Source organism: Bubalus bubalis, chromosome 2, assembly GCF_019923935.1.
Source record: "Bubalus bubalis isolate 160015118507 breed Murrah chromosome 2, NDDB_SH_1, whole genome shotgun sequence".
NCBI lineage: Eukaryota > Metazoa > Chordata > Mammalia > Artiodactyla > Bovidae > Bubalus > Bubalus bubalis.
The window spans coordinates 12,869,161-12,888,953 of record NC_059158.1 but is presented as its reverse complement, the minus strand read 5'-3'; the positions used below and the strand labels follow the sequence as shown (position 1 = coordinate 12,888,953).

Here is a 19,793-nt window from a genome sequence, read left to right as displayed (position 1 = left end):
CCGTGGGGCCCCCGCCGGCGCCGGGCCCCGGGGGAAAAGCGAGCGCCCCGCTCCGGATCGCAGCGCCCCTCTCCCCCGCCCAGTCCCGCGCGCCGCCCGCCGGCCCCCGCTCCCTCCTCGGGTGCCGGCCGGCCGGGCCTCCGGGCGCCGCGAGCCGGGGAAGATGGCGGCGCGGCCCGGCCCGGGGCGGCCGCGAGGGGCGGCGGCGCTGCGCGCTCGGCTGGGCCGGCGCGGCTAGAGCGGCGCCTGGGCCCGGCGGCGCGGCCTCCTCCCCACCCGCCGCCGCCGCCGCCGCCGCCGCGCCCCGCCCCGCGCGCCCGCCCCTCCCCGGGCCCGGCCGTGCCCCGCGTCGCGCTCCCCCGGGATGGCCCGCGCGCCTCGGCGCTGCCTCGCGGAGCTCACGGCGGAGCGGCGGCGGCCGCGCTCGGGGGGCGCGCGTGAAGGGGCCGCCTGGGTGCCGAGCGGGCGCCGCCAACATGTCGGATACCAAGGTAAAAGTTGCCGTCCGGGTCCGGCCCCTGAACCGACGAGGTGAGCAAGCTTTCCTCTCCTTTGCGCTTTGCGATCGGGGCTGAAGGCGGGGGGTGGGGGGCAACTTTGGAAAATTGCGGGGCCGCGGGGCTGGGGGCGGCGGGAGCGGGGAGGCGAGCCGGGGCCGGGGTCTCTCCGGGGAGGAGGCGGCGCCCGCCGCGGCCGCGGGACCCGGTGCGCCGGCTCCCGGCTCGGGCCGCCTCCCGGGGGAGAGCCCCGCGCGGGCGCGCAGAGGCGGGCTGCGGGCGCGGATACTCGGCTCTGCAACGCTGTTCCTCCCCTTTTGCTTTCAGAACTGGAACTCAACACCAAGTGCGTGGTGGAGATGGAAGGGAATCAAACGGTCCTGCACCCTCCTCCTTCTAACACCAAACAGGGAGAAAGGTAAAAGCGGGTGCCGAGGGTGGACGGGTGCAGCCCCGTCGCCTCCTGCAAGTTTGAGCCAGGAAAATGGGAGTGCTCTTTCCTATTGTTAGGAGGACGGCTTCAAGTTTGTCGCACGCTCCTGTCTAAAGCTGTTGCAAGTCCAAGTTCCTCTCTCTCCTCCCTTTGCCCCCCTCCTCCTTGTCCCCTCCCATCTAGAGGCAGGACACCCCGGGCCAGAGCCGGGACCAGTCCTGTGTCCCCGGCCTGCGGCGAGACACCCCGAGAGGGCCGGCTGAGACCCTCAAGATGATGGTCCCATGGCCACATTTTACAGATGAGAAAACTGAGGCCTGAGGCGAGGAATGACCACCCAAGGCCGGCACCGTGGAACCCGGTGCCCCTGGTTCTTTCCACCGCTGCACTGTTGGCTTTATTTGGCAGACTTGTTAAGGAACTTGGTGTAAAAGAGGGAGTGGGAGGGACCCCCGCCCCTGCAGTAAAGCAAAACAGTTTTGTACGATGCAGGCTTAGGCCTGGACCATTTAAGATCTATTATTTTGTTGGTGCTAGGTTGAGATAATGCCTGAATGTAATGCGCGAATTTTGATTTTCAGGAAAACAAAAGTAGTGCCCCGGAGCTGTGTAGACACTGGGGGGATGTTTAAGAGGGGCTGCATTTACTAGATGGCAACATATTTGCATTTGAAAAGTGGTAACTGTTGGATCCTTATTAATTCTGCTCTATTCCACGGAACAGTATGGGAAAATGCCCTAAAATAATTTGAATATTTGGCATTTTTCTGGTAAGCCCCTGAGAAGAAAACGGTTGGAATTCATTCAGTATAGCAGTGCAGTAGCTTGGAAAAATAGGAAAGAGAAACCAGGGAGATTTGAAAAATTAACTCCTCCGGAGTGAGTTTTTGTTTCTAAAAGTCACCTGTTACCTGTTGATTGATGTGATACAATTTAGTGACATTTTTACTCTTTGGAGATTTTTTTTAACTGAACAGCAGCTCTGAAGTAGGGTTTGTTACTTTATTGCTAAAGGAAGCAACTGTCTTCATTCTATAATCATGCAGTGTCCAGGCATAGTTTACTAAATTTGGGGGAAGAAATTATCAGGAGGTAAATTTGAGAATTTTTTGCTTTTTGTGCTGAGGCTAGAAATTTTTATCCAGTGTGCAAACATTCTGCTTCCTATAGCAGATTGTTATGGTGATAGTAAATAGCTAAGTTATATTTAAAATGTGTTAAATGCTTTTTAACAGTAATGGTTGTATCCTTGGATAATATTTTTAGATACATTTTAAATATTTATAGTATTTTAGATCCATTTATAGCAATATAGTTGTATATTTCATGTTAATAGCAAGTAAACTCATTGAGTAAATTAAGATATTTACAGATTACATTGGCTGCCTAGATCACCAGTACATTTCCCCCATCCCTCCCCCACCCCCCACACCCAAACTGAATATTTTCTCATGTTTCAGAAATAAATTCTGCTGGGTCAGATTCTTCAAAGCAATCTAGGAAACAGGTAGAATTGTCAACTCCTATGTGTTCTGTGGCTTCTATTTTCCTTGCTGGTTTGGCACCTGCTTCTTGCCACTCTTAACCATAAGGATTGTTACTATTAGCTACTATTTAATGTTATGAAGCTTTGGCCATTGTGGACAGACAGGGATTTAATTTTGTGGAATGTGGATAGACTTGACAACTGCAGACACTTGGCTGGAAAGGCTAAATAATCAGTTGATCATTTTTAGGGCCACCACCGTCATTACTAATCAGGATCTTTTAAGTAATGATTTGAAGGGTGATTTGGGGATTTCTCCATATGCTTGCTTCTTGGAATAGCCCGTTATCCGGAGCTATAAGAATAGAGCTGAAACATGTTCTAACCTCCTGACAGGATTCTTTGAATGGTGGATGGGCTCTTTGTGTGGGTTTTGCCTAGGTACCTGTCATTCAGTTTATAGACAGACTGGGAGGGTTCAGCCCAGCAGTACTGCTTGCACGTTAGGATTACTGTCTTTGCAAGGATGGAGACATCAAATGCATTTGGATTTTCATTATGCAGCTTGGTTTCATCTTTCTCCAGTGGGTTTTCCCTTAAAGCAACAGTGCATTTAAAAATAGAAACAGTTTCTCCCTTGGGTTCTAGGTTGATTAATTGCAACAATGCTTCATGTTCTGTTTGCAATTCATTTCTTTCATTTGTTTTGGAATCGAGCTCAGAGCAAGGTGAGACTAGTGTTTTTCTTACCTAGAAGTCCAAGGCTTGAAGTGTAAGAAGTTTTTAAATGAATCTTGGTAAACCTTATCGTTGAAATAGCTGTTTTTTCCAAATATTGCAGGAAATTACTAATGTATTAATGGTGATTGGAATTTTAAGTTACTAGGTCCAAGTTTTCAGTCCTACTAGTCAAAACAAGCAAGAGTACATTGGTTTCCAGGAAAAGAAACAGGCTTAGCTTTCATAATTTCCCCCTTTATGGAATCAAAGCCAAGGCTACATGTTAAGGTCTAAAAGATCACAGGGCTTCTGAGGTTAAAGATGTTTGTTTTGGTCCTAAAATTCTGAGATTATAATGTACCACAGACGTCTAGATTAATAGTTAATAAACCATTCTGAAACATTAAGAGCTATATAAATGGGTTTCATAACATACCATTGCATTACAATGCAGGAGACATGTATGAAGTTCGTTATGAAGGTCAGATCATGCAGGTACCATGCTCAGCACGGGGGATCCAAGGACCACTGTGGACCCAGAGCCTATGCCAGAGGCTTACACCTTTGAGAGATGTGAGAAGAGAGAAGTACAAATAGTTAAAATATAGTACGGTAGATTATTTAAATTATACTTTTGCCATTATCTATACCGTATCACTTGAAAATCGCGTTTCCTCTTCTGTCTCCCCTCCTTTCGGTTGTGAGCTCTGGGAAGGCAGGAACCTGGTCCTACTGACTTTTGTCTTCATACCTCCAAAGAGCACCTGGCACATAGCAGACCCTCAGCAAATGTGTGCATGGTAATGGTTTGCAGTGTGATGGGAATGCTAAGGAGGGGCTGTGGATGTGACCCGGGGTCTTGGCATCCTGTAAACACAGGTGGCATTTGTGCTGGTCATGGGGGTGCTAAGAGTGCAGGTTCACTTTTTCAAGATCGGCAGAAAGTCCTTTGTCAAAGAAACTGAACGCATACCTGCCACAGATTACTTCTGGCTGATTGTGTGTGCGTGCGTGCAGAATGTGAAGCAGGGTGCAGAAGCCAGGCAATCCAGGAAGGAGGACAGAGTGAGAACCCCTAACTTGCCAAAATACATAATAGTTTAAAAATCAAAGTATAACCAGGTGTCCATTGCAAAGTCTTCCTCTCATTCTTGCTGTCATCCTTACGTTTAATATCTTCTCACCTCTCCCCAAACAAAAAAGGTGACCTCAGTTATTGATTTCCCATGCATATTCTCAAATACACATACAAATATATATATATATTTTTTTTTCCCACAAATATCTTTTCTATCCTTTAATAACAGTATGTTGACGCCTTAAAAAAAATCCAGTATGGGTGGTAGTTGCAGTTTTAAAAATACACATGTTCATCTGTGCTCAGTCATGTCCGACTCTTTGCAACCCCATGAACCGTAGCCCATCAGGCTCCTCTGCTCCCCATTTTCCTGGCAAGAAATACCCGAGTGGGTTGCCATGCCCTCCTCCAGGGGATCTTCCCAACCCAGGGATCTAAAGCATCTCCTGCCTTGCAGGTGGATTCTTTACTGCTGAGCCACTGTGGAAGCCCATTAAAAAAATATATACCCATGTATATATCAATCTGATCTTTGTAGCTTTTAGGAAGTGAAGCTTTATCATCAGAATGTAATGGAACTGGCTTTGTACAGAAATTTTTGTTCTTGATTGTTTTAAACCATTTAAAAGTAAGTAAATTGTAGGGTAAGCAACTGAAGCAATGTGCAGATATAACCTAGCTAAGTTAAAAGAAAAATTGGATACATTTAGGCTCTTAGTAAAAGAGCATCAAAGTTTTAACTTCTTGCCCAGTTTTTCCATACTGTAAGGTGGGCAGTGTAGCTTACAAGGTACACAAAGGTCAGTCAGTGGAAGAAAGCTACAGCTTGGTCGATTTGACTGCATCTATATTTTCCAGTTTATGAATTATATGTTGCAAGTTTTTGATTGTTTATTCCCCCAGACTGGTTTCCCCTGCTATTACAGTGGTTTCTAGGATGGTTTCTTCTCAAGTAAAACTGTAGAGTGAAAATTGAAAAATTAGTTGAAATCATATCAAATGAAAAAGATCCATCACCAAAGAAACAGTAATATTCTACATTATCTAGGTGACTTAGAGTTTTATTGTGTTTTCTGTGTTATTCCTCTTCTCTCTGGCTCAATATTACAAAGTTGATTGTAAAAAAGCAGAGTATTTGGATTTCACTAATATAGGAGTGAGCATTCTTCATGCATGATATCAGTGGTATTTTGAAGAATGTTATAATGGAATATTTTCATTAGATGTCCACGTTCTCCATTTTTGTTTTAAAATAGCTTGTCATCTCTCACTTTAAAAGACAAGCCTAAAAGTAATTATAATGTACTAAAGATTAGTGACTTAAAATTATTTTGTTCACAGTTAAAAATGTATTTTACATTACGCACTGTTGTGTGTACCTATATAAAGGTTCATGAAGAAATTTACTGTGTGCAATATCTCCGTTATTTTTCTACCCCTTTCTGTTCTCATTCATTTTAGAAACGTTGGTTGTGACTTACCAAATTAACTTCAAAACCTGCTAAAGGGTCACAAGTTTAAATTTGAAAAATACAAGTTTAGTGGGTAAGAAGTTGGGTTCTGCATACATACATATGTATAAATATTTTAAATCAGTGTAAATACTTTGAAGTGTGGAGTAGTTTTATAATTTATAAAGGCTATGCCTGATGTAGCTGTCATCCTGGGGGTTCCTGCCACATCATTCTGAGAATTCCTTTTACAGACTCTTTTCTGTGTGGAGTCTCTTGTTTTTCTGGTTCTCTTTTCTTTCTTTCTTTGCTGCCTTAATTTTGTAGAGCATATCCTTTGGTTGCTTCCCCAGAAAGAATTTTGGGAGGTGAAGTTTTTCGTTTAAAAAATGAAAATACTTCATTCCACCCACTTACCTCGTTAATAGTTTGGATGGGTAACAAATTCTATTTTAAAGATGTTGGTTGCTTTAATGTCTTCTTGCTTCCAGTGTTTCTGTTGAGAAGTCTGAAGCTATTTGGATTTCCAGCCCTTAAGACATGACCTAGATTTTCCCTTTCTGGAATCCTATAGAATATTCTTTCTTCTCCTTTTTTGTGAAATCACAGTGGTGGGCCTTTTGGACCTGGAAACTTGTATCCTTCAGTTCTGAAAAAATTGATTGAATTAATTCATTAGTAAATGCTTTCTTTTTATTTATTCTTTTCTGGAGCACTTATTTAGACATGGGGTTTCCTGAACTGCTCATCTGATTATTTTATTTTTCCTTTCTGCTTTTCATCTATTGTTTTTTTTTTGGCCTTCTGGGAGATTTCATCCACTTTATCTTCCAAACTTTATGTTTAATTTTTTCCCCTGATATCATATTTTTAATTTCCAAGAACTCTTCTAGACTTAAAAAAAAACATAGCATCCTGTGCTTATTTTCTAGTTGTGGCATTTGCTGTCTTTATGAGGACACTAATGATATTTTTCTCTATATAGTAGGCCTTTTCTTTCTTCTTTTTCAAGTGCATAGTTTTGTTAGTGTTGGTGTCTGTCTTTTATGTTAAAGGCTTTTCTCAAATATATAGATTTTGGGCTTTCTCTAGGACAAGGACTATATATGATTTATCTTTGTATTCTCAGGGCCTAGATTCAACAGTGCCCAGTGGACAGAAAGAATTTTTGTAAATTCTTTGTTGTTTTTTAAAAAATTATTAAATGTTCTGTCAAATCCCTTTTCAACTTTCAACAACTGAAATAAAATTGTTTTTTTCTTAACAGCACGTATAAATGCTATAATTAAAGGTGGTAGTTGCCTTATGCAACTCTTAGTTACTAACATTCATGAAGATAATTTGTTGTTATCAGTACAAAAGTTGAAAAAAATTAGAAAATCCTAATTTTCTATTACTATTGCAAAAATGTTAGTTGAATTTTTTTCTTTTTTTGGTTATTGCTAAGTTTAAAATATATATGCTTGTTGGGCTGGGGAAATTTTTCAAAATGATACCAAACTAGCCAGTTTATCATTCTACCACTTGGATTCTTCTGGCAAAATCTAATCAGAGACAAGTGGATACCTTGAATTGTTTCCAGTTTTCAATAAAATTGAAACATATGCTATGCACTCATATTTTAAAAACATTTATAAGAAAACATCTTCCCCAAATAGTAGGCTTTCTGAAGACATCAAGATTTCTCAGTTTTCAATAAAATTGAAACATATGCTATGCACTCATATTTTTAAAATATTTATAAGAAAACATCTTCCCCAAATGGTAGGCTTTCTAAAGACATCAAGGTTTCTCAGTTATTCAGCCACAGTTACCCTTTCTCAAATCTTCCCTGGAGCTACAACAGAGAAGGTGTTTGTGCATTTAGAATTTAAAGGACTTTGGAGAACATTACTGGCAGAGGAAACAGAATGGCAGAGAAACCAACAAGATATATAGAAACACTCAAAGAGAATTTTGTACCTTAACAACAAAAATGAAATTTACTAACAACAGAGCTATTGGTAAAGGAAGTATACTAAAATTCACATGAAAACAATCAAGAGTTGATTTATATGGAATTCAAGAGCTATCTTTTCAAGATCACTCTATAAAATATTATATCTCTGGAAATTTAACTTTGCAAATATAAGAAGAAAATATCAGAAATTCTTCCTTGGAAATTAGTTTATTTGGTGTTTTATCCAACAATGATATGGAAACTAAGCATGGAAAACTGTCAAGTTTTCATATCTCTAAAATTTTATTGTAAAAATGAGTAATTTGTTTATTTGATTGTAAGATCTAAGGTTAAAAAAAAAAATGGAAAGTTTTTTTTTTTTTTTTTCTTATAGGCCCTCATAGACCCTCAGAATTAGGAGGATAAACTGTCCAAGCCTCATCATTTGCTTGAATGCAGTCTCGATTTGATGTTTTACCAGCTGAGCCACCAGGGAAGCCCCCCGATTTTACTTTTTGCACTGGAGTGTAATTGCTTTACAGCCTTGTGTTAGTTTCTGCTGTTGATTTCATTTTACTATGAGATGAACAGTTCGGTGAGTCACTAATAAAGTACTAGAACTATTTTACCAAATTGTTCTTGAAATGAACTTTTCACATCAAAGCACAATTGTATCTTTTTAAAAGATTGCTTCCTTAGATAGTCTAAAATGTTTTATAAGAAGCATGGCAGAAATTTAAAAGCAGGGGCAGGGGGGAAGTGTAGTTATTCAACCAAACCCCTAACAAATCCATTATTCTTATTTTTCCCCTTCCTTCATTTTGTCCTTGTCCATAAATATAAAATTTGTAGTTAAAATTTTGTGTTTTGCTTTTGTCCCATTTATATTTTGTCATGCAACATGGTTTTCATAATTATAATTTTAATAATTGAGTACTGTAGTCTGATGAGTTTTATAACTTTAAAACCATATTTCTGTATTTCTGGACCTGAAAGTTGCTTCTCTTAACAATTATAAATAACTGAAAGCATAAAAATAACTGGAACTTTTAGACTCCTTTGCCAATTGCAAGGCATTTCTTCCCAAGTGAACTTACTCAACACAAAAATGTATCTCTGAAATTGTATGACAACATGAACCATTCCCTTTCATTACTATAGAGTTCGAAGTAGGTATGAGTTAGACCATGGAAAAAATGATTTTGTGTGGACAGTAACAGCCCAGGGGTTCTCACACTTGAGAGTGCATTAGGCTCATTTGGAGAGCCTCGCTCCAAAAAGTCCTGAGCCGTACCTCGGCCTGAGATCTTGCACTTATAACAAATCCCCAGGGGATGCTGATGCTCTTAGCTCAGGACCAAGCTTTGAGAATCACTCACTGCTCTAGACTAGGCCTGGTCCATTAGAATTTTCTGTGATGTTGGGAATTTTCTACACATCTGCTGTCCACTGTGGTAATCACTAGCCATGTATGATTACTGAGCACTTGAAATGTGGCTAGTGCAACCAAAGAACTGACTTTTAAATTTTATTTGATTTTCATTAAATTTATTTTAGTTTTAGAATTTTATTTATTTATTTATGGCTGCACTGGGTGTTCATTGCACTGGCTTTCTCTAGTTGCAGCAAGCAGGGGCCAGTCTCCAGTTGCAGTGCGTGGGTTTCTCATTGGGGTGAGAAACCCTCTTTTTGCAGAGCATAGGCTCTAGGGCTTGTAGGCTTCGGTAGTTGCAGCCCATGGGCTCAGTACTTGTGGCTCCCGGGCTCCGGAGTGCAGGCTCAGTAGTTGTGGCGCAGGGGCCCAGTTGCTCCGGGGCACGTGGGATCTACCTGGATCAGTGATCGAATCCGTCTCCTGCATTGGCAGGCGGATTCTTCACTACGGAGCCATCGGGGAAGTCCATTAGTTTAAACAGCAGGTGGCTACTGTGTTGGACAGTACACTCCTGGACATGGTTCTAAACATTGGTTGCACGTCAGAATCATCTGGCATGCTTTAAAAACGGATGCCTGACTCCTACCCCTAGCATTTATGGCTTCATCGGACTGAAGTGCCTCTTTGGCATTGGGATTTTTAAACACTTGCCAGGTGTCCCAGTTACTATTATTGTTTACAAATCAGCCCCAAAGTTAGTGGTCTGAAAACATTTTTTAATGCCCCTGAATTCTGTGGGTCAGGAAATCGGACAAAGGAGACATGACTTGTCTCTGCTCCATGGTGTAGGGGTCTTATCCTGAAGACTAGAAATCAGCGGGTGTAGTCATCAGAGGGCTTGAGCTGGTGGAATATCCGAGGTGGTTAACTCACACGGTTGGCAGTTGAGTCTCATGTGTAGCCAAGGTTGATAAACGCCACTCTAGTTTAATAAATTAGGTTTTAAAGCCTGGTTTCACAAGTTGTCCTTTGGTTTATTTTCCTGTTTTTGATTGTGATCATGTATGTACATTCTCAGAACCATTAATGTTCTCAAACTAAAATCTGAAAGCCTCAAAACAGTAAGCCTTATTTTACCTTATTTACCTTACTAAGTGTTTTCCCTATTAAGGCAACTTATGGAAATTTACTAGAGTCTTCCTGTGCCAAGGGTATGTATGATTGTGAAAGTGAAGCCTCACAAAGTTAAATTCTGTCCCATTTTTTAAAAAAAGCCTCCTATTCTCAAGCCAGGTATATTTCATCAAAATGCCTCTTTTTATTTGTTTTTACTTGGAATTATGGCAGACAGCGGAGGAGGCAATGGCATCCCACTACAGTACTCTTGCCTGGAAAATCCCATGGATTTTACCAGGAGGAGCCTGGTAGGCTGCAGTCCATGGGGTCGCTAAGAGTTGGACATGACTGAGTGACTTCCCTTTCACTTTTCACTTTCATGCACTGGAGAAGGAAATGGCAACCCACTCCAGTGTTCTTGCCTGGAGAGTCCCAGGGATGGGGGAGCCTGGTAGGCTGCCGTCTCTGGGGTCGCACAGAGTTGGACACGACTGAAGTGACTTAGCATGGCAGAGAGGGAAGGAATCACCTCAGTTATCTAGATGCAGGGTACTTGCTTATTCTTCAATCAACCGCTTCACTTGCCTGCTTGGGAGGCATAGGTTTTTCATCTTTCTAAGAGCCTCTTGATGAAAGTGAAAGAGGAGAGTGAAAAAGTTGCCTTAAAGCTCAACATTCAGAAAACTAAGATCATGGCATCCAGTCCCATCACTTCATGGCAAATAGATGGGGAAACAATGGAAACAGTGGCTGACTATTTTTGGGGCTCCAAAATCACTGCAGATGGTGATTGCAGCCATGAAATTAAAAGACGCTTACTTCTTGGAAGAAAAGTTACGACCAACCTAGACAGCATATTAAAAAGCAGAGACATTACTTTGTCAACAAAGGTCCATCTAGTCAAGGCTATGGTTTTTCCAGTGGTCATGTATGGATATGAGAGTTGGACTATAAAGAAAGCTGAGTGCTGAAGAATTGATGCTTTTTGTTGGAGAAGACTCTTGAGAGTCCCTTGGACTGCAAGGAGATCCAACCAGTCCGTCCTAAAGGAGATCAGTCCTGGTTGTTCATTGGAAGGACTGATGCTGAAGCTGAAACTCCAATACTTTGGCCACCTGATGCGAAGAGCCAACTCATTTGAAAAGACCCTGATACTGGGAAGGATTGAGGGCAGGAGGAGAAGGGCGTGACAGAGGAAGAGACGGTTGGATGGCATCCCTGACTCAATGGACACTAGTTTGGGTGAACTCCGGGAATTGGTGATGGACAGGGAGACCTGGTGTGCTGCAGTTCATGGGATTGCAAAGAGTCAGACATGACTGAGCAACTGAACTGAACTGAACGGTCTGTGGACCACGGTTCCCTGCTTCAGGCCCTGGAACTGTACGGCATTCCTAGCCTTAGCTCCTGTATCACTGCAGGATCCCAGGCACCCTTTCTATGTGGAGGATCAGGATGGCGTCAGAGCTGGATGGGAAGTCTGGATACTGCCTGGTCCTGCCGCTAACATGGTCTGTATCCATTGGGCTAGTAATTAATCCTTTCCATTTGAGTCTTCATCTGTCAAACTGCAGGCTAAACTAGGTAATCTGTAAGGGGTTTTTTTTTGGTTGGGCTGGGTCTTTGTTGCTACACGTGGGCTTTCTCTTGTAGCAGAGAGCAGGGGCTACTCTCTCGTTGTGGTGTGTGGGCTTCTCATCGCAGTAGCTCTTCTTGTTGCCCAGCATAGGCTTTAGGCACACGGGATTCCGTCGTTACAGCACATGGGCTCAGTATTTGCAGCTTGCTGGTTCTAGGGTGTTCGGGCTCAGTGGTTGTGGCACATGGGCTTAGTTGCTCCGTAAGCATGTGAGATCTTCCGGGACTAGGGATCAAACCCATGTCCCCTGCATTGGCAGGAGGATTCTTATCCCCTGTACCACCAGGGACGTCCTGTAAGGTTTTTTTAGCTTTAAAATTCAGATTTATCTCAACTGTACTCACATGTAGGTGGTGGTGGTGGTTTAGTCGCTAAGTCGTGTCCGACTCTTGCAATCCGTGGACTGTATCCCGCCAGACTCCTCTGTCCATGGGATTCTCCAGGCAAGAATACTGGAGTGGGTTGCCATTTCCTTCTCTAGGGGATCTTCCCAATCCAGGAATCGAACCCAAGTCTCCTGCATTGCAGGCAGATGATTTACCAACTTACATGTACAGTTGAGTCAAATAGAGTCATAGGTAACATTTACAGTGGCTGAAATGGTTGGGTTGTAATTTACTTCTTGTCAGAGTGTTAGGAAAACCAGGGAGAAAAGGTCACTGTTCTTGGGAGGCTGAGTTAGCCTGCAGTAGCTGATGGGAGAGAGGAAGGTGTCAAGTGAAAGAAGGCAGCCACAAGCTCCAGATAGTGGAAGCCGGTATCAGCCAGCCGGGGAGCGTGGGCTCCTTGCACACATTCTACGAGCCTCTTGTCTCAGCTCAGACAGCAGCTTTTTCGTGTGCCTACAGGGCGTTATAAATCTTCTGACTTGGACCTTTCAGTTTTCTTCTGATACAGTTGTGTTCTGTTGGGGGAAACCAGTGATTTTAAAGCTATTCTTGCAGGCATACAGCTGTTTTATGTGATAAATATGTATATGGGGGTGGAGAAATGACATTTCCAAAGCTTGTTAGTCTACCACTTCCTTGGGCGGCTTGTTTTGTTTCTTAGGGTTCTGTTGTCACCCTACTAAACGTATGGTTGCTGCTGCTGCTACTGCTGCTAAGTCACTTCAGTCGTGTCCGACTCTGCGACCCCATAGACAGCAGCCCACCAGGCTTCCCTGCCCCGGGGATTCTCCAGGCAAGAACACTGGAGTGGGTTGCCATTTACCTTCCTTTGTGAGATGAATTCCGATCAACAGGCGATAGAGAGAGAGATGGGGTGAGAGAGAGAGAGAGACAGAGAGAGGAAGGGAGAGTGGGTGTGTGTTTCCCTTCTGGTCTGTGTCCTCTCAGCCATTCTTCTGAAAGCAGAGTGGAGTTATTGAATCTGTCTGGCCCTTTAGAGTCGGGTCTGTAGGTGTGATGAGATCTGCTGCTGTTAGAAGAGGCTGAGGAAAGCAGCTGTGCAGGTCCCTTGAGGGAAGAAGTTCTTTTTTAAAAAAAAAAAACAGACAGGGATCAGGAAGGAAGGCTTTGAGGAAAGGGAAGCTTTGCTGTGGGCTCTTTGTGCTGTCTTGAAAAAAAAAAAACACTCCCTAGGTTGTCCACCCAACCAGGAATGACCACAACCGTTTGTGTGGGGAAAATCAGAAAGGGCAAACCATGCTGAGCTGCTCAGGCGTTCCGCTGCAAGTCCTGAGTCGATTCAGCCCCAGTTTTGGAAGGGCCATGCTGTAAACCCTCATGTGGTTCGTTGAGCAGATTAACAAGCCTTTAGTACTTAACGTTTTGTAGTTTAATGAAACAGGTCCTCAGAATCGATGCTTTGTGTGCCCACCAGTCTCTAATCCCAGCTCGGTAGAGAATGTGTCATGGAGCTAAACTTGTAACTGCCTTTTTTTTTAAATTGGATAACAAACTGTTAGGGGTTTTTGTTTTGTTTTGTCTTTTGTTCTCTATCCTTAACGACTTCTATTTATATAGTTAATTAAAGTTTAGTAGTCACTATCCAAATTGTAGTGGGGATGGTAACTTTATTGCCTCGAGAAAGATCCTTAAAATTACTTGTTTCAAGAGCAATGTTTTGAGTAAGGAGGGAGGAGAGTGGTGGGGAAAGCTTATCAAGAGAATGGTGTTAAATTTGAGCAGCCTTATCCAGTTTTAAGCATCTGCTTTTTTTGATCTAGAGTTACTGTAACAAATAGGTAACATTAGCATGGTAAGGTAACTAAGTTTTTGTTGTTTTTTTTTTGAAGCCTTTAAGTATTACTGGCTTTGAGAGAATAGTATTTCCTTCTCTACAGTGACAGCTTAGTATGCATTTTTGTGTGTGTGACGAATTAGACAGTGGAAATAATTTCCCCCATTTTCCTTTTAAATATTGAACAAAGACTCTTCCTTATTTGTGTTAAACTTTTTGAATGGCAGGGTACATCTTTGCTTTTGTAGTTTGATACCTTGAACTAACCTCACCTGGCTATTGAAAAATTAGCCTAAAGTTGAAACATTCATAAGCATGTGAATTACTTTGTGTTTGAGCCAGAGGTTTTACTCAGTGAGAGGAAATCTTGTGTTTGCCTTTTGTGTGTTTCTGTGGCCGTTCACTGGGTGTAAATAACTGGTTTTGTAAAACACTGTCAAGTACTGTGACAGAGTGATGTGGTCAAGAGCCACTCAGAGGGCTTGGGGGGACACGCTGCTTATATTTGAAACTGACTGTGCAACTTACTAGCTGCGAAATGTTTGGCAAGTCCTTTAACCCTCTACGCTTGAGTTTCCTCACCAGTAAAATGGGACTAATAAAATTACAGACCCATAGGGATTCTGAAAATTAGTTACCCCAAAGACTGGATTCACCTGTTGGTGGGTGTTAAACCAAAAGACACAATCAAGAGAGAGCAGGAGAAGGAGGATTTATTACTTGTAACCAGTTAAGGAGAACATCAGGGATCTTTCCCAAAACTGTGGCTCCCCCATAGCAGAACTGGGGAATTTTTAAGCCCAGGGTGAGGGGGCTTGGGTAGTATATTCATAAAGGGGCTTGAGCCAGAATAATTCAGCATAGAATTGATGCAAAGGTCAACATCATTTCCATCCTCCACCTGGGTGGGTGGACTCAAAAATATGTCTGCAAGCTCCAATACTTTGGCCACTTGATGCTAAGAGCCAGCTCATTGGAAAAGACCTTGATGCTGGGAAGGATTGATGGCAAAAGGAGAAGGGAGTGGCAGAGGATGAAATAGATAGCATCACTGACTCAATGGACGTGAATTGGTGCAAACTCCAGGAGAGGGTGGAGGACAGAAGAGCCTGGCATGCTACAGTCCATGGGTTGCAGTCGAACACTTGATTTAAATGTGGACACTCCATGCAGTGTATGTTTGAAAGACCACCTTTGTGGTATCAAATCAGCCATTTGCCATGTCTCAGCTGACAGACCTGCTCTGTGGGTATGGGTATGTTGAAGTTTCTTGAAAGGGAAATTCCCTCTATAACAGGTGTTCACCAGTCTGGTCATTTGGCAGTCATTCATTTGGGTAAAGAGTATTATGTCCAGAAATTGTATGTGAATACATTGAGAAGTAAAATGTTCTGGAACCAAGTGTGTGTGTGTGTGTGTATGTTCAGTTGTGTCCGACTCTTTGCGACCCCATTTACTGTAGCCCACCAGGCTCCTCTGTCCACGGAATTTTCCAGGCAAGAGTACTGGAATGGGTTTCCATTTCCTTCTCCAGGGGATCTTCTGCACCCAGGGATCAAATGTGTCTCTTGTGTTTCCTGCATTGGAAGGTGGATTCTTTACCATTGAACCACCTGGGAAGCCTGACACAGTTTTGACACTTTTGTAAAAGTGTGTTTGGAAAGAATGAAGGGCTGGTGATGGGAGGGCCCCGGAGCCCTGGAATAAGATCTGAGGGGGAAACCTCATGGCAAAGAGCCTGCCCTGGAATTTGACCCATCACCAAACTATCTGAGTAAAAGGAGAGCCTGTTTGGAGACCTGCCCTGGGCCCTAGGGATGGGACTGTGGCTCTAATCCTGCAGCTTCAGCTCTGTGTTCTAGGTATTTCATTGTTCCCTTAGACATAATGCGTTCTCAGTAAATATCTGTTGTATTTGATCATACCTATTAATTGGATATTTGTTAACAGGCTGTGGTTAGTATAGGAGATTTGTAGATGGTTAGTACTACCTAGTAATAAATTGACTTCTGAGGAAATGAACATCTGAAACTAACAAAACCTTGTGTTCAATAATATTGGGTTTCTATAATTCTTAATTTTTTTTTCCTGAGGAGACTGACTTTATTGTCCCAGTCCGTAGGCTGGTGACTCTCATTCCAGTGTTTACCATACTGGGGACATAGACTCACGGCCTCTCTATTAAAAATTCAAAGTGGAGAAATAGTTTTACTTGTCTATCTGGTTCTCTGCCATGCCTTAAGTGAGTATATTTTATCGTGAACTCTCTTATTTATCTGTTTGTTGTGATCTTTTGATTTTTAATAGCTTTTTAGTAGCACTCTAAAATTCAGAAAATATATTTAGGGATATTTCATAGAAACATTCGAGTTTCCTATGAACTTGCTAGTTCTTGTCTTCAACATTTTTCCAAAAAGATGTACAAATATGGAAATCTGAATACATGCAGATGTTTGGTGTTTCTCTTCTTTTTTTTTTTTTTTAATAAGGGAGAGATGTAGGCAGTCTCAGAAATTTTGATCCAATTATCTTAATTTCCTGTGTGCAGAAATACACAGAAACTAAAGAGGAAGATGAAGAAAAGTTTTGATGTCGTAAATACTTTGTGCGTTTACATGAATGAGCATCAAGTGTATGCTTTGCTCTTCTCCTTTCTCCCTGTTGTGTAAAACATCTCAGCCGACATCCCTGGCCCGTCTCTTTGTTAAGTGGGGAAAACATAGGCGTGTTGCTCCCATGTGCCTCGCCCTTCTCTCAGCTGTGCTGTCTGATGTCTTCCAGGCTCTCCTGACTTCACGGCTGCTGCCCTTGTTCCACCCCTGGAAGCAGAGAGTGTGATGGGGGCGGTGGGGAGGAATTAAAGAATTTGATTGGCCTGGCCCCAAGCCTTGCAGGCCCTTCCCAAAGCCTTCTTGGTGATCTGGGGTCAGCATTAGGCCAAGATTAGGGGGGACAGGCTCAGACTTCGTGTGCTCCATTCCACAGCCGGAATGATTTTTAAAATATCAGAGGTATGTATTAGATATCTTGAGTTTTCAGTTGGGAAGATAAAGCCCTTTACTTGATTAGCCCTTCGTGATTAAATGGCTGTTGATCCGCATGAGTCAGTGCCAGGTATTCCAGATATTCCCTCTGGATGCAGAGGAACATTTTAGTTTTCAGGATTCTGAAACAGGAGATCTAATGAAAACATGGAAAGTGAATATATTTCAGATCAGTTCCATGCTTAAAGCGGTTGGCCTGCTTCAGTTGCCAGTGTGGTTTCATTTTGATCAGTTTCAACGTAGCCTTTGAAAGATCTGGATCCTGGATAGACCTGGCTCTGAGTGTTAGCGAGGAAACTCCTCCCTAAGCCTCTTATTTAGTGAATTCTTTCTAGGGATGTCATTGATTGGCCCTTGTAGGAGTGCTGAGCGGAAATAGGGTACAGTCCTTTAAAAGCCTTGGATCACTCTGCCCTTCCTCCATCCATGTGGTCAAAACCCGTGGCCCTGAGTGAAGACAGAAATAAGCATTTCAGAAGGCCAGCTTGTTCACAGTGCTCGGCTCTGTGGGCTGCTGTGAACACGCAAGCAGATTGGTCCTTGATGTGTTTCAAGGTTTGGTTAAATAGGAGTCAGGTGGCATTCATCAGGGGACTAAAAACTCCTGTTAGTATTTGGACATGTACAAACTTAACCAGACCAAAGCTACCTCTTTCTGGCATCTCCTCCTTTATTTGACCAGGCCCCTGGGTAGAATGAGGTAAGGTTATCCTACGTGTAATGTGTGCAGTGCAGGCGCTTACTGGCGGGAGCCCCTCAGTCCCACGCTTGAAGCCTCCCTCAGCCCTGCTCGTCACACAGGTGTCCCGTGTCATTAGGACATCGAAGGCTGCCCTTTCTCTGAGCAGTGTGGAGTTGAGAGAAGCTGTAGTTCAGGAATTGATGTACATTTTGAGGCCTGTACATTGCGGGGAAAAAGATGCCATTCATGTTTCTGTGTGTTTGTGTTCAGTTCAGTCATGTCCGACTCTGCGACCTCGTGGACTACAGCATGCCAGGCCTCCCTGTCCATCACCAACTCCCAGAGTTTACTCAGATTCATGTCCATTGAGTTGGTGATGCCATCCAACCATCTCATCCTCTGTCTTCCCATTCTCCTCCTGCCTGTAATCTTTCCCAGCATCAGGGTCTTTTCAAATGAGTTAGTTCTTCTCATCAGGTGGCCAAAGTATTGGCGTTTCAGCTTCAGCATCAGGCCTTCCAATGAACATTCAGGACTGATTTCCTTTAGGATGGACTGGTTGGATCTCCTTGCTGTCCAAGGGACTCTCAGGAGTCTTCTCCAACACCACAGTTCAAAAGCATCAATTCTTCAGTGCTCAGCTTTCTTTATAGTCCAACTCTCACATCCATTACATGACTACTGGAAAAACCATAGCTTTGATTAGATGGACCTTTGTTGGCAAAGTAATGTCTCTGCTTTTTAATATGCTGTCTAGGTTGGTCATATCTTTTCTTCCAAGGAGTAAGCATCTTTTAATTTCATGGCTGCAGTCACCATCTGCAGTGATTTTAGAGCCCCCCAAAATAAAGTCTGTCACTGTTTCCACTGTTCCCCCATCTGTTTACCATGAAATGATAGGACTGGATGCCATGATCTTTACTTTTCTGAATGTTGAGCTTTAAGCCAACTTTTTCACTCTCCTCTTTCACTTTCATCAAGAGGCTCTTTAGTTCTTCTTCACTTTCTGCTATAAGTGTGGTGTCATCTGCATATCTGAGGTTATTGATATTTCTCCTGGCAATCTTGATTCCAGCTTGTATTCATCCAGCCCAGCATTTCTCTTGATGTACTCTACATATAAGTTAAATAAGCAGGGTGACAATATACAGCCTTGATGTACTCCTTTCTCAATTTTGAATGAGTCTGTTGTTCCATGTCCAGTTCTAACTGTTGCTTCCTGACCTGCATACAGATTTCTCAAGAGGCAGGTCAGATGGTCTGGTATTCCCATCTCTTGAAGAATTTTCCACAGTTTATTGTGATCCACACAGTCAAAAGCTTTATCATAGTCAATAAAGCAGAAGTAGATGTTTTTCTGGAACTCTCTTGCTTTTTCGATGATCCAATGGATGTTGGCAATTTCATGTCTGGTTCCTCTGCCTTTTCTAAATCCAGCTTGAACATCTGGAAGTTCACAGCTCATGTACTGTTGAAGCCTGGCTTGGAGAATATTGAGCATTACTTTGCTAGTGTGTGAGATGAGTGCAATTGTGCTGTAGTTTGAACATTCTTTGGCTTTGCCTTTCTTAGGGATTGGAATGAAAACTGACCTTTTCCAGTCCTGTACATTTTGAGACCTGTACATTGGGGAAAAAAAGGTGCCGTTTATGTTTCTCTGTGTGTGTGCGCGCGCGCGCGCATGAGCTCAGTTGTGTCCAACTCATTGGGACCCCATGGACTGTAGCCCACCAGGCTCCTCTGTCCATGGGATCTCCCTGGCAAGAATACTAGAGCGGGGTGCCATTTCCTCCTCCTGGGGATCTTCCTGACCCAGGGGTCAAGCCCAAGTCTCTTGTGTCACCAGCATCAGCAGGCAGATTCTTTACCACTGACCACCTGGGAAGCTCTTATTCATGTTTCTAGTTTTCTGAAAAGCTGTCTTTCGTGAGAGGTCTTCAGTTGCGTGTGGCTTCTCACTTGCAGAATATAGCCCTTTAAAGAAGACTTCTGGGTGCTCGCTTCCGCAGCACATATACTAAAATTGGAACTATACAGAGAAGATTAGTATGGCCCCTGCGCAAGGATGACATGCAAATTCATGAAGCGTTCCATTTTTTTAGAGCACTTTCTAACACCATACAGAAAAATAAACTCAAAATGGATTAAA

At 43.0% G+C, this 19,793-nt stretch overlaps 1 protein-coding gene and 1 non-coding gene across 15 annotated transcripts in view; both read left to right on the top strand.

The window, feature by feature from the left end:
• Nucleotides 1–327: 327 nt before the first annotated feature.
• The window catches only part of KIF13A (kinesin family member 13A), a 199,991-nt gene continuing 180,525 nt past the window's right edge, over nucleotides 328–19,793 (top strand). For 9 of the 14 annotated variants that reach the window (XM_044927484.2, XM_044927488.2, XM_044927486.2 and 6 more), the window contains exons 1-2: nucleotides 328–531; nucleotides 825–915. In XM_044927484.2, coding sequence (XP_044783419.2) covers nucleotides 477–531; nucleotides 825–915 — 146 coding nt within the window. In that variant the 5' untranslated portion in view covers nucleotides 328–476. The remainder of the gene's footprint in view (nucleotides 532–824; nucleotides 916–19,793) is intronic. The other 5 variants (XM_044927511.2, XM_044927508.2, XM_044927502.2 and 2 more) reach the window with 2 other exon arrangements.
• LOC112583148 lies at nucleotides 19,638–19,744 on the top strand. The gene has a single exon (XR_003107492.2). It is a non-coding gene; the product is annotated as a U6 spliceosomal RNA (small nuclear RNA).